The 15,734-nt window shown below is 32.5% G+C and overlaps 1 protein-coding gene across 1 annotated transcript in view; it reads left to right on the top strand.

Annotated features, from left to right (window-relative positions):
• LOC127727041 (exosome RNA helicase MTR4-like) overlaps nt 1-15,734 on the top strand; it is a 43,081-nt gene that overhangs the window by 2,755 nt on the left and 24,592 nt on the right. The window contains exons 2-8 of the mRNA XM_052234439.1: nt 5,964-6,083; nt 6,949-7,015; nt 8,781-8,956; nt 11,869-12,043; nt 13,606-13,696; nt 14,429-14,553; nt 15,081-15,179. Of these exons, the coding sequence (XP_052090399.1) occupies nt 5,964-6,083; nt 6,949-7,015; nt 8,781-8,956; nt 11,869-12,043; nt 13,606-13,696; nt 14,429-14,553; nt 15,081-15,179 (853 nt within the window). The remainder of the gene's footprint in view (nt 1-5,963; nt 6,084-6,948; nt 7,016-8,780; nt 8,957-11,868; nt 12,044-13,605; nt 13,697-14,428; nt 14,554-15,080; nt 15,180-15,734) is intronic.

Genomic DNA, 15,734 nt, shown 5'->3' on the forward strand with positions numbered 1-15,734 from the left:
CCTTGACGTGGCATGAGGGCTCCACATTGGTGGTCTAAAATGAACACGTTGAGGGATTGTATGCAATCATTCTTTTATTCTTCCCATTGTGTTTTCCTTGGTCGCCATGTTGGATGTACACACTAATATTTAATGCGATCTTTATGAACTTACCTGCTTTCTATAAATCATTTTTATACGACCGCATATTGGTATGACGTTGGCGTCGTCGTCGTCGTCGTCCGAAGACACATTGGTTTTCGCACTCTAACTTTAGTTTAAGTGAATGGATCTCCATGAAATTTTACCATAAGGTTCAATACCATGAAAGAAAGGTTGGGATTGATTTTGGGGGTTATGGTACCAACAGTTAAGGAATTAGGGGCCAAAAAGGGGCCAACAATAAGCATTTTTGTAACTTCCAGACAATAACTTGTGTGTAAGTGTATGGATCTCTCTGACATTGTACCACAAGGTTCCATATCACAAAGGGAAGGCTGTAATTGATTTTGGGGGTAATTGCCTCAAAATGTTAGGAATTAGGGGCCAAAAAAGGGGCAAAAAACAAGCATTTTTCTAGTTTCATGACAATAACTTGTGTGTAAGTGTTTGGATATTTCTGAAATTGTACTACAAGGTTCCATATCACAAAGGGAAAGCTGGAATTGAGTTTGGGGGTAATTGCCCGAAACGTTTAGGAATTGGGGGCCAAAAAGGGGCCAAAAATAAGCATTTTTCTAGTTTCCAGACAATAACTTGTGTTCAAGTGTATGGATCTCTCTGAAATTGTACTGCAAGGTACCATACCACAAAGGGAAGGCTGAGATTGAGTTTGGGGGTGATGAATCATAAGGGGGTTCAAAAAAATTTTGGGGGGGGATTTTTTTTTTTCTTTTAAAATTTTCCATTTTAAGTTGGTTATTTCTGATTTATATTTAAAAGCAAATAATAATGATATGGTAGGAGATACACACCAAACAGGATGTGTAAATTATTATATAATAAGTATTGTGCAATAGCAAGAAATTTTCAATTGCACAGTATTGCACAATAGCAAGAAATCTTCAATTGCACAGTATTGCGCAATAGCAAGAAATCTTCAATTGCACAGTATTGCGCAATAGCAAGAAATATCCAATAGCACAATATTGCGCAATAGCAAGAAATCTTCAATTGTACAGTATTGCGCAATAGCAAGAAATAATCAATTGCACAGTATTGTGCAAAAGAAGATACTTCGTATAAATTGCTTATTTCTTGATCAATTTCAATGGGGTTTTATTCTTGAATTCTTGGGGTTCTTTAATATGCTGAATCTAACCGTGTATTAAGTTTTTGGATTTTGGGCCCCGTTTTTAAATTGGTCCACATTGAGGTCCAAAGGGTCCAAAATTTAACTTTGTTTGATTTCATCAAAAATTGAATTATTGGGGTTCTTTGATATGCCGAATCTAACCGTGTATTTAGATTCTTAATTTTTGGTTCTGTTTTCAAATTGGTCTACATAAAGGTCCAAAGGGTCCAAAATTAAACTTAGTTTGATTTCAACAAAAATTGAATATATGGGGTTCTTTGATATGCTGAATCTAACCATGTATTCAGATTTTTGATTATGGGCCCAGTTTTCAAGTTGGTCCAAATCGGGGTCCAAAATTAAACTTTGTTTGATTTCAACAAAAATTGAATATATGGGGTTCTTTGATATGCTGAATCTAACCATGTATTTAGATTTTTGATTATGGGCCCAGTTTTCAAGTTGGTCCAAATCGGGGTCCAAAATTAAACTTTGTTTGATTTCAACAAAAATTGAATATATGGGGTTCTTTGATATGCTGAATCTAACCATGTATTTAGATTTTTGATTGTTGGGCCCCGTTATCAACTTTGTCCACATTGAGATCAAAAGGGTCCAAAATTAAACTTTGTTTGATTTCATCAAAAATTGAATATATGGGGTTCTTTGATATGCTGAATCTAACCATGTATTTAGATTTTTGATTATGGGCCCAGTTTTCAAGTTGGTCCAAATCGGGGTCCAAAATTAAACTTTGTTTGATTTCAACAAAAATTGAATATATGGGGTTCTTTGATATGCTGAATCTAACCATGTATTTAGATTTTTGATTATGGGCCCAGTTTTCAAGTTGGTCCAAATCGGGGTCCAAAATTAAACTTTGTTTGATTTCAACAAAAATTGAATATATGGTGTTCTGTAATATGCTGAATCTAACCGTGTATTAAATTTTTGGATTTTGGGCCCCTTTTTTATATTGGTCCACATTGAAGTCCAAAGGGTCCAAAATTTAACTTTGTTTGATATCATCAAAAATTGAATTATTGGGGTTCTTTGATATGCCAAATCTAACCGTGTATTTAGATTCTTAATTTTTGGTTCCGTTTTCAAATTGGTCTACATAAAGGTCCAAAGGGTCCAAAATTAAACTTAGTTTGATTTTAACAAAAATTGAATTTTTAGGGTTCTTTGATATGCTGAATCTAAACATGTATTTAGATTTTTGATTATGGGCCCAGTTTTCAAGTTGGTCCAAATCGGGGTCCAAAATTAAACTTTGTTTGATTTCAACAAAAATTGAATATATGGGGTTCTTTGATATGCTGAATCTAACCATGTATTTAGATTTTTGATTTTTGGGCCCTGTTATCATTTTTGTCCACATTGAGATCAAAAGGGTCCAAAATTAAACTTTGTTTGATTTCATCAAAAATTGAATTCTTGGGGTTCTTTGATATGCTGAATCTAACCATGTATTTAGATTTTGGATATTGGACCATAATAGGTGAATGTCCAATTTAAAATTTTTAAGTTCTTAGACCACATTCATTCTGTGTCAGAAACCTATGCTGTGTCAAATATTTAATCACAATCCAAATTCAGAGCTGTATCAAGCTTGAATGTTGTGTCCATACTTGCCCCAACTGTTCAGGGTTCGACCTCTGCGGTCGTATCAAGCTGCGCCCTGCGGAGCATTTTATTAAGTTATAAAATACACTTATAATACAATATTATTTAATTATCAATGTTTAAATGTCACCAATATGTGCTAATATTAAAATTTCAAGTGTTATTCGGTGATTACAAGTGTTATTTGGCTAATAACGGTGTTATTTGGTGATTCGTGTTACCCCTAATATCTTCTACTTATATCTAATTGTTTCGTGGCCAACCAGGAAAAACTACTTTTAGAAACCTGTGTCCTTTTGTCAATGCCAGGCGAAACCCCAATTGTTGGACCGCACTTGATATAAGAATGTTAAAAAAAAAAAACATTAAAGAAAACATTTAAATGCAAAAAATATGCTAGCAGTCAAAAGACAGCGGCTATATGAAAATAATTTGAAGACAGAAAAGAGTCTGAATAAACACCCGATTACGTTTGTATAGCCATACCACCTATATATAACAAAAAGTTTTAACTTTAATGCTAATTTGAACATACTTATAAACAAAAATATTTTAGAAACGTTTCTTAATGTACATGTTAAAAAATTTGATGTTCACTCAAGTAAGGCAGGGCTAGAAATGACCATATATACACCTATCATTTAACACAATAATTTTTCCCGCCCAAAAAATTCATACGCCTTCGAACTACTACGTGAGAAGACAATTAATTCCCGTTACACTACGTGCCACGGAAATTAGGAAATCTGTATTGTCCCAGCTTTTCCAGTTGAAAATGTCGAGCAACAACGTTTTAATATTTCATATTATTTCATTAACGTCATAACGATAAACACTGTATGATTTGTATAAAAGAACCAACCATAGATTAGACATATACATTATTACATAGAAATCTTTATTTGAATTTGGCATAGAAATAATATTCCCTAATGAGCTCATTTGTCATTTTTATGGAGTAAACAATGTCTCATTGGTAATCATACCCATAGCTGTCAACTGACCCGTAATCTGCGGGTTACACCTGAGAATTTCCCCCTTCACACAGGATTTTTTAAATACCCGCCAGGTATTCAAATAACCCGGGATTTTAGAAAATGACATGTTTTCACCTGTATTTCTGACTGGTATTGTTTCCGGTATTTAGAAGTCAAATATACTTTCTGTTTTCTCAGCGTTTTTCCTTTGAAAAGGTAAACAATTGAAATTAGAATTTGCTTATTTACCGTGCCAATGGCAGCTATCAAAACATTACATTCAGAAAGATATTTTAAAATTAATGATAAATATTTATATACTTAACAAATACAAAAGTGATTATTTTTCGGAAACTCAGTGGTACTAGTATGTGTTATAGAATATAAAAAAAAAAACCTCTCAACACCAAAATTGGACCGAAAAATTTCGTACGCGTTATGACCTGACATTTTCTTCTTCAATGCAGGTCATGACCTGCATTTTCAGTTTCAGAGGTTTACAGGTACAAAAATGTATGCATCCCACATCTCCTTGTTTTTATATACAAACCAGATTAACAAATAATAAACATTTAAATGGATCATTCATCACGTCCATGATCCTGAAAATTAATTCATTTAATTAGATTTTAAATATATTTTTTTTTATGTGTCCTACAATTTCAACTATTATATCTTCAATTACACGATTATTGTTCGCAGATAGAAACCACAACTATCCCTTTTTCCTATTAGAATAAAACCTAATCTAGTTCAAGGTTAAGGAGTTTTTTTGAGTTATTATGACTGCTAAGGGGGTCTTTATTTCTGCATTCTTTTTTTAAGGGCTTTTTTTTTCATTTCATATTATTTTACCCATTTTCTCTATTCTGTCAACCACATACAGACCCTCAGACACGGACAGGGAAATTTACACTGCTACAATCATGACAATGTATTAAGGTCTCTCGGGTGTACTGTATAGTGAGTTGTCTCAGATCAAACATACTATTGCCTATGCAGTAACTGCCTTAGTCACATGCTGTTACCTAAGAAAGGTTGGTTTACATATCACACAAAACTGAATAAAGTTCTTTTAATCCTATCTAGATGTAAAACCCTGCACTAGGCCTGCAGGGCACACAAGTGACTAGAATTCTCCTCTGAATAACCAGTAAACTTACAGCCATGAATCAGCTGAAATAAACATGAATTTTAGCAAGCGTATGAAAATTTAGTTGAAACTGTTTGACAATCTTAGACAGCAGACCATATGTCAAGCAACCCTATGTGTTACTGTTTGGACGACCGATAGTAGATCAGCAACAATAAAATATAAAGAAGTTTATATTAAACACAAGCAGTATTATAGCTAGAAACTAAAGGCAGAGGGGTGTAGTCCTATAAGAATGACACTTTGCTTTGTTTCATTTTCACAATAAGCTTTGCTTTTACAATGATAACAAGAATCAATCTGATTAAAATACAAATTAAGTTACAGATCCTGTGTCAATGCTTTGCTTACAAGGATCTGACAGCACTCTGTTCTACTTTCTGTTCTGGTAATTATTACATCAGCCAATGAAATTTCAGCCTTTAAATTTTTGAAACCAGTAAAAAATATTAAATTATTTTTTGTCACTTAAAAGTTCCAACAAGCATGGACCAATTAATGTGTGTTACAGTGTAAGGTAAATTGGGATCAATCTTTTTCCAGATTTTGTCATAAAGGAATAAGAAGATTAAAATAATTAATACAATAAAAATCTAAAGTACAAACCCTATTTTTTTGGACAGGAGACAGAAAACAATCATACCTTTGTTTTCGTTATTATATAATGGTGAGTTAGAGATGAAGTTCGCCTTTCATTCTGGGTGACCCACTTTTCTCAGAACTTCTAATTTCCTTATTTTTCAGTAGGACTATGTTTTGTCTCTCCACATCTAATTTTATTTCTTTGCTTGTTGGAAATGTAAAATTTGTAGACTAACAGAATACATTACATTATTCCTGCAAATGTCTTTGTTAGAGCTAAAATATTCCAAGGGTCAAATTCACAAGTAGAAGATGTTTCAACAGAATGTTATTTATTTATTTATTTCAGGACTGATAATTTACTGCAGAGCATTGTTGGAACAAAGAGACCAGCAAATTCTGTTGATGTAGAGGAAGATAATGAAGAACCAAAAATGAAAAAGATCAAGAGTTTAGCTGATGATGCAGGGTAATAAAATAATTTTTATAAATCTTTTTGTATATTATTCAGTAAAGATTCACTTGATATAGACATGTCTTTATAAATGATACTTATGCATACATAAATACATGTAAAAGAAAAAAATAGTTGACTCTGTTTGAATATATCATGTATATTGAGTGAATGGACTATAATGAATACTCTTTTAATTTATAGCATTTCCAAAGATTTATTCATTTATCCTGACCTGTTCCATTATAAATTTACTAGCTGATCTGTCTTGGTAGTTATTTTCCTGGGGAGATGAGGTAGATTTTCAAAAATGTCTTTTTTGTATTTTCAAAAATGTAATGAGGAAATGAAACTGAAATGAAATCAGTTTTACCTTTTTTATGTAACCCTTGCAAGGAGGTTTAACAACACAAGGCCCAGAAACATTTCAACCAATGGTCCAACCTTAGAAGAAAAGGCTAGAGGCCTTTTTCAAGAGTAGAGAGATACAGACTTCAAACCAACATCTGGTTGGCTATCATGTTTTAAAAGCTATTTTCTTTTTCTAAAGAAATTACATGGTCAAATTATGTTTTAACAAATTGGAAATGGAACAAAAATTAAAACAGTTTTCATTATATATTTTTTAAAACCAGCCAGATAATGTTGCCAGACTTTTAGAAAATGTTATATACATGTACCACTACATAACCTTCCTGTTAAGTTTTCCTTTTTGTCTCCTATATTCATTTGTAACTAGCAAATGTAGAGGCCATATGTTTTGTTGCTATTGATGATTGTACATATGCATTTGCTATTAAGCAGAAATAAAGTTTTTAAAAATGCAACTATTAACTGAAAGATCAATTAAATTTATTTATGTTTCGGTATATAATTCCAGCTCTACAGAAGTAATGCCAAGAATTCAGGTCCACACAGTAGAGACTGCAGAGGCTTGTCTTCATGAGGTAAGTTATATTTAATATATAACCTTGATTGTACATAGTGTGGTCCATGACCTATCATAAGCCAAAACATCAAGATTGCATAACTACCATATGTGATATTTTAAAGGCCACAATAGAAGCCCAAATGTTTGTTCTATGTTTTCCGTAACATACAAAATCATTTGAATGAAATTTACCGTAACTTATGAAAATTCAAACAAATATTCAAGTGAACAGATAAAACTTATCCTGTAACAGATAACTTTCAGACACTATGAATAGTGTGTAACTCTCAATCCATTATCCTGCCTCTGAAGAAGGGACATGAAGGACCGAAACCAGTCAGGCTTTGAATCATCACCAGGCACTGTTATTTATGTGTTTTAGCCTAGCCTACTTTTTATTATTTTTTGTTGTTGTTGACCATGACCTATTTTATAATGGTTAATTACCACCATTAAAGCCTTTAGTATCATATTACCCAGCACAAATCTTGTGTAGCCATCATTTAAATTTATGCAATACAGTCTTCTCTGCTTAATAGCATAACACTTAATTGCAAAATTCATTTCATTTGCAATTTTTTCTCTTGCAGAAAACCAGTTCATTCATCATAAAAAAAAACCTGGTTTATATTTATATAGCCTGGAAAGTAAAATTAGTAAATCTTCATTTATTATGATATTTCCACATGATACAACATGAAATCAGAGCAACAGCTTGGGTCAGGTAAAGTTACTATAAATCTATCTGAGATCCAACTGAGCTTTTATTAAACCCCACGCAACGAGTTGCGGAGGGTATAATGTTTTTGACCCGTCCGTCCGTCTGTCTGTCAGTCCGTGAGTCCGTCAGTCCTGTTTCTTGTCATCGCAACTCCTCTCAAACCACACAACAGAATTTCACGAAACCTTTTTAGATAATAAGGACATACTATGTAGTTGTGCATATCGACAGGAAAAGAGGATTCAATTTTTTTTCTAGGAGTTACGCCCCTTTGAACTTATTTTCTTTAATGTACTACTGCAACAGTTTGTCATCTCAACTCCTCTGAAACCACACAACAAAATTTCATGAAACATTGTAGATAATAAGGACATACTACGTAGATGTGCATATCGACAGGAAATTACAATTCAATTTTTTTTCAAGGAGTTACGCCCCTTTGAACTTATTTGCCCAATATACTACTGCAACCTTTTGTCATTACAACTCTTCTCAAACCACACAACAGAATTTCATGAAACCTTTTCAGATAATAAGGCCATACTAGGTAGATGTGCATATCGACAGGAAATTATGATTCAATTTTTTTTCTAGGAGTTACGCCCCTTTGAACTTATTTGCTTCAATATACCTCTGCAACAGTTTGTCATCGCAACTCCTCTGAAACCACTAAACAGAATTTCATGAAACTTTGTAGATAATAAGGACATACTATGTAGATGTGCATATCGACAGGAAATTATGATTCAATTTTTTTTTCTTATACAATTTTTTTTTCTTACAGTTATTTTATTTCTCCAGTGACAATGTGGGGACGTGGGGTATGTGAGCGCACTCACTAAGGTTCTTTAATTGCTAAAGCTGAAGTTTTTTACACAATGAATAGAATTGCACACAACAGAATAGCTGTCTTATTGTGTGATTCACATATTATCATTAACCTTGCTAAGATGAGAGAAAATAAATCCCTTTGTAAGTTTTTTCTTCAAAAAGCCACTGTCACCAATGAAAATTAATGGAAATAAATAAAGTAACCATAGAATTTTTTTTATCTTAACAGGTTGCATTACCCCCAGATGCTGAGTTTGTGCCTTTAACTAAGATGCCAGATACCTTGGCCAAAGAGTACCCCTTCATTTTAGATCCTTTTCAGAAAGAGGCTTTATTATGCTTAGAAAACAACCAATCAGTTCTAGTATCAGCCCACACATCTGCTGGGAAAACAGTTGTGGCAGTGTAAGTGTAAAGACAGTAAAAATTGTATATCCCACATTACTTGAAAAAAAAATAATTTCTAACTGATTGGAATGAAAAAAGTCTTGAAAAAGTTTTGCATGTACAGTACGCACAGAGAGTTTGTAATCGCGAACTCTAATCACGGATTTCGGAGTGTAGCGGTGTCACACCGCGAATCACGGATTATACTCCCAATTTCCTCCAAAGATTCTCTCCCAACACCGCATGGCTGTTAATTGGTTTATTGCCCATCGGATGTACTGAAAATTAATGACGCGTGACAACATAATCGGATTAGCCAGATTTATTACCTTTGTACATTTAATCGATCTTGATTGCACCTGTGTGCTTTAAAACACGGTATTAAAATTTCCTTTCTTTGACAGATAAAAATGTGACATTTTCATTCAAAATAAGATAATTATTCTTGTATGTATTTGCCCCATGTCATTGTCATTTGAAATAAAATGTACAAACGTACATTATAAAAATACGAAAAAAACACTTATTTTGTATTTTTATTATAGTCAGGTCAAAATGATGTTTTTACGGTAATTTGTCCAATCTAAACCCAAGAGTTAATTTATCGGATCAACAAGTGAACTCTGTTACTTTCAATTTATTTTGCAATGTAAAATATTATGTTTCACTACCTCGGTAGATTACCGACTTGAAATATTTGAACTCAGAAAAGAAACTGTAAAGTGACAACTCTGTTGAACGAAGGGACGTTTTGTATGCAATGTGCCCTATATTCATAAAAACACAACACTGAGAGACATTCCCCGCCCAGACACAACACAAGAATCACAACATAATTTAATTATATGAAGAAAAAAAAATCATGTGTTGTTTATCTCTGTTATGATCTGTTATTGATCCTTTATTATTTAAAATAAGATTGGATGGGCGCAATTCGTATTTTACTGCTCGTTAAAAGTCCATGGCGAAATAAAAAAAAGAAGTATTTCAACAATTAATACTATAGAATATTTAAATGAAATTATATCGTGTTCTACAAGAAAGAAATATGTGAAAAAAATGTGGATCGGATTTTTACGATCTACACATTTTCACAGAGGATCTCTACCAAAGCCCAACAGGAACTGAACGACATGCATCCTGTTTTCATCTACCATTTATGTATATTGTTAACCATGGACGTATAAATAATGTCCAGGTTTATGTCCTGTGTTGACTGAGAAACGTAAAATTAAAAGGCTGGTGTTCGTTTATTCAGAAAAGGATTATATTTTAGATTCCGGTTAATCAATTGTAAAAGGACCTTCTAAAGCCTCAATCTTAAGGCATACAAATGTCAATCATTCCAAAGCAAATTTAAACCCCGAATGAATTTTCCCCCGGTCATCTAGAAAGGTCACCTGAGTTTACCGTTACGTGATAATATTTCCCGCCAAATAAAAATCTCGTGGACAAAATTGATGTCACTATTTTTAGCATTCAATATTGTGAGCGAAGTCAAGTTCAAAGTTCAACCACGGACTGTTGATCACTGAGATGTGTATCGTCTTCCCACGGCAATTAATTTCTTTAAAAAAATTTAAAAATCACTCCTTTATACAACGCACAAGTTTACATTCATTGTGCGTAAATGAATATTATGCAACGAGGAGTTGATGCAGCTATAGAAGTATTCCTGTTGTAGCCGAAATGTAATTATTTATCCTAAAGTAATGCCAACAAATCATAAAGAGAAAATGCCGTAGACTTATTAAGCATAACGAATGGTGAATAGTATTTTCTTTTTTACTTGCATATACAAATTTTGAGACACATAATTTTCTTTAAACTGCTCACTTTTATATTCAGCGTTAGATTCCGTTTATTTTTACGCAAGTATGTCTCTTTTTGTAAATAAAATAATTTACCGATGAACTTAAACAAGGTCAAAATCAAGTATAGTTTTTGTTATAAAACTTTAATGCAATTGAAAGAATTAACAACAATATTCTGCTTTTAAATCTTTAATTTGTTTCAAGCAATTATGTAATCGTAAAATGAAAATGGCGTGGACTTATTAGCATAACGAATAGTGAATAATATTTTCTTTTTTACTTGTATACAAAACTTTGAGACATGTAATTTTCCTTTAAACTGCCCACATTTATTCAGCGTAAGTCTCCGTTTATTTTTACACAAGTATATCTCTTTTGTAAATGAAATATTAATTTACTGACCAGAAAAAAAACGAGGTAAAAATCAAATATAGTTTTTTTTTAATAAAACTATTTTTAAATGTACAGTGTAATTGAAAGAATTAACAACAACGTTTTGCTTTTAAATCTTTTATTTGTTTCAAGCAATCAGAAATATAACCTGATTATCAATAGACAGGAAATACAATTGTTTAAATACATAAGTAATCTCACATACCTTGACTGTCGCGTGCCGGTATAGATCAGAAGGATTAGGGCAATTAATTACCTGGTGTGACACCGCATCACACCGGACTGGGAGAGATGTCACTAATACAATAAACAAAAGGTAGTGAATTTACGCGGAAGTCGGAGGGAATACTCCCAAATTTCTCCGAGAATTTAGGGAGGGATGTCGGAGTTTCCTGGTGTCACACCAAGAAAAAACTTGGTGTTCAGAGTTTGGGAAGCCTTTCGCGAAATTTGTACTGTACTTACAAGTCCAAATTTTACATTACTAATCCAAGACATCAGACTAGTGGCTGACATGGCATATATTTTTGGCATCAGACAAAATACAGATTATATGAATTGTAGAATTGTTTTTTTTTATTTATTCTAATTGATGATTTACATTTATATTGACATATTTGTCTTATTTTTCAGCCAATCAAACATTTTTTTATTTTACATTTATTTTGAATTAACATCTGCTTTGGTATTCTCTAAAACTTGATATTAATGAATAATTTTCAGGTATGCCATAGCCATGTCATTACAACAGAAGCAGAGAGTGATATATACAACACCAATCAAAGCTTTAAGTAACCAGAAATATCGAGAGTTGTATGAGGAGTTCCAGGATGTTGGTCTGATGACAGGTGATGTTACCATTAACCCTACAGCCAGTTGTCTTATAATGACTACAGAGGTCAGTTGAAACTTTTCAGTTAGTTTATAATTTTTATACAACCGCGGTCGTATATTGGTATCACGTCATCGTCAGCGTCGTCCGAAGACATTTGGTTTCCGGACAATAACTTTAGTAAATGTAAATAAAAATCTATGAAATTTAAACACAAGGTTTATAACCACAAAAGGAAGGTTGGGATTGATTTTGGGGTTTATATTCCTAACAGTTTAGGAATAAGGGGCCAAAAAGGGGCCCAAATAAGCATTTTTCTAGTTTCCAGACAATAACTTGTGGAACGGTGTATGGATCTCTCTGAAATTATACCACAAGTTTCCATATCTCAAAGGGATGGTTAGGATTGGCTTTGGGGGGTTATGGCTCAAACAGTTTAGGAATTAGGGGCAAAAAAGGGGAAAAAACAAGGGTTTCCTGGTTAATGGACAATTAAAAAAAAGTACAATGTTATGTTTGGATTACCTCCCTTACACTGCTTTTAAATTATGTATAAAGAAATGTTGTATTGTCTTTAGGTGATTGGCTGTCAATTTATTTTTAGAAGTTACTATTTAGAAATGTTGATTAAGGAATATTAATTTTAGCCATGATTATGTATGTCATTTTCTATTTTAAGACTTTTTATGATGTATTTAAATGGGTAATTATGGTTTGAAACTCCATTGGAAATTTGAATTGAGATTATGACCATATCTTGAGGGAAAGAATTTTTTTTTGGAAAAAGGGAGGGAGGTGAAAAAAAAATTGGGGTGGGGGGTAAAAAAGAAATTGTGAGGGGGGACAATTTTTTCTCATTTCAGATTTCAGATTATTATGTGTCAAATATTTAATTACAATCCAAATTCAGACCTGTATTAAGCGCGAATATTGTGTCCATTTTTGCCCCAAATGTTAAGGGTTGGACCTCTGCGGTCATATCCAGCTGCGCTCGGAGAAGCAATTTATTATTTCATACATTTGTTATATTTACTTTCTTGCTACACATGATTAAATGCAGAAGAATACATTGAATTTTAAAGACAGTAATTTTCATAATTAAAGCAAAAAATTCCACAATAAAAATTATCTCAGAAGTTGATTCATAAGGATATAAAACAAGGAATGAAAATAAAAAATAATACATAATAATCTGGACAACATATTTAAACAAACAAATTGACTTGAGTAACAAAGAATATTGATGTTCAGCACGGAGATGACTAAACCAGTAATAGGAAGATGAAAGACTAAAAATCATTTTGCCTATTTCATGTCATAAACTAACTTGAACAAGTACCTACAAATTTCCCAATATGGAGTTAAGATAATGAAGATATGTCTATATTCAGCCTGAAGGAAATTTACTGTCCATATTTCAATATGTGGGTTTTTTGCAACAACTTAACCTGTATTATGGCATCATTTATTGGTGGATTGAATAATTTTAGATACTGATGGTACTACTGAATTGTAAAAAAATATTTTAATTCTGCATAACTCATTGCCAGGGTAAATTACAAATTTATTTCAGTGTGAATAGATGTATGTATGATTGATTTATGTATAAACTGTTGTGATTTTTACAGATTTTGAGAAGTATGTTATACAGAGGATCAGAGATTATGAGAGAAGTGGCATGGGTTATCTTTGATGAGATACATTACATGAGAGATAAAGGTAAGCGATGTCTATAAATATAGACTAGAAAATTTTCCATATAAATTACATTACATGAATGTTAAAGCTAGAAAATGTTCTTTTATATGAAATACATTACATGAATGGTAAAGGTAAGGGATAGCTATTGTAAAAAAGAAAATTATTTTTCAATATAAAGATATGAGTTATGCTTATTGAGAACACTATACACCTAAGACCATTCAATATCGAAGTGAAAGTCTGCATATCTGCCACAGGTTATCTTATAGCCGTCAACAGTGGGCCAAGACTAATACCATAAGGGAAGCTAAAAAAGGCCTTCAATAAATCAAAAGAGACAACTCGCAATATAATCTGAGACAATAAATAGATAACAGAATGTGTGGTAGATGTACATGTGACACATTTGCATGAATAATTGGGAAATTTATTGTCTTGGAAGTTGATGTAAAGCATTAACAGTGAGTGAGTCAAGATAACAAATTTTCCTGTAGTTAAATTGAAGATTTCCGTGAGCTTCATCAACATAATTCCTAAAGTTAGATATTAGTTAATGTAACTCTATATTTGTGTTATTATACACCTGTGATCACTTCAACCCAGAAATGAGGAGAGATAGTTTTTTTGTTTTTGTTATATGAATACATACACTTTTACAATTTTGTTGGTTTAAGTTGAAGAAATAAAAGAAAGTTCTCATTTCTTTTGCCTAAGGTTTTTTACGCATTTGATATTTCCATTACTTTTCAGAGAGAGGAGTTGTATGGGAGGAAACCATTATATTATTACCAGATAATGTCCATTATGTATTTCTGTCGGCCACCATACCAAACGCTAGACAGTTTGCTGAATGGATATGTCATTTACATAAACAGGCACGTAAAAACAAGATTTATGGATATTTTGAATAAGTATTGATGTTTTTTCTGTATTTCATTTTATGAGAAGTTTTATGTCTTTCTCAGAATATTTACTTGCCAAAGATTTCTTTAAACTTTAGTATTGATTCATGTGAGAATGAATTACTCCTTCTTAACATTATGCTCTCACCTTTACAGTTCAGCTATGATGAATGAATTACCATAGCTATAGATTGGTACTATGATAGCAGCTTTTCTGAAATATGTTAATTTAAAATACATACATGTATCCTTACATCATAACACATTTGTAAGGGGTACTGTTCATTCATTATTATTTGTTCAATACCAATTTTCGACAAAGTACATAAAAACAAAAAACCATGAAATTAAGTATCCAGGAAAATACAAATTTTCCATAATCTGTGAAATTTAGCACTCACAAAAGTAAATAAAGCCACAGTATGTGCACTTTATTTTTTAGTGAAAGTGAAAAAAACTAAATTGCAGATATTTTATAAGTTGATTTTCTTATATTTTAGCCATGTCATGTAGTATATACAGATTACAGGCCCACACCATTACAGCATTACATATTCCCTGCTGGTGGAGATGGAATACATTTAGTGGTAGATGAAAATGTAAGTATGGTTATTTATAGGCATGGACATTTTTGTTGAGCCTGCGACTTCAGTCGCAGAAAGCTCGACATGGGGATAGTGATCCAGTAGGAGAGGCAGCTTTAACTAACTTCTTAAAAGCTTAATATTTCAGAAGGTAGAAGACCTGGATGCTTCATACTTTGTATATAAATGCCTTATGATATGAAGTTTCCGTCTGTCATAAGTCCTTTGTCCTTGACATCATTTTCATAGTTCAGTGACTACTTGAAAAAAAAAGTTAAATTTTTTTGTAATGTTAATTTCTCGCTTATTATGAGTAAAAGGATAACTATATTTGGTGTATGTGCGTACCTTTCAAGGTCCTCGTGCCTGTCAGACAGTTTTCACTTGACCTCAATCTCATTTCATGGATCAGTGAACAAGGTTAAGTTTTCATGGTCAAGTTCATATCTCAGATACTATAAGCAATAGGTCTACTATATTTGGTATATGTAATGATTGTAAGGTGTACATGTCCAACTGGCAGGTGTCATCTGACCTTGACCTCATTCTCATGGTTTAGTGGCAAAAGTT

The sequence above is a fragment of the Mytilus californianus genome, unplaced genomic scaffold (genome assembly GCF_021869535.1).
Source record: "Mytilus californianus isolate M0D057914Y unplaced genomic scaffold, xbMytCali1.0.p SCAF_19, whole genome shotgun sequence".
Taxonomy (NCBI): domain Eukaryota; kingdom Metazoa; phylum Mollusca; class Bivalvia; order Mytilida; family Mytilidae; genus Mytilus; species Mytilus californianus.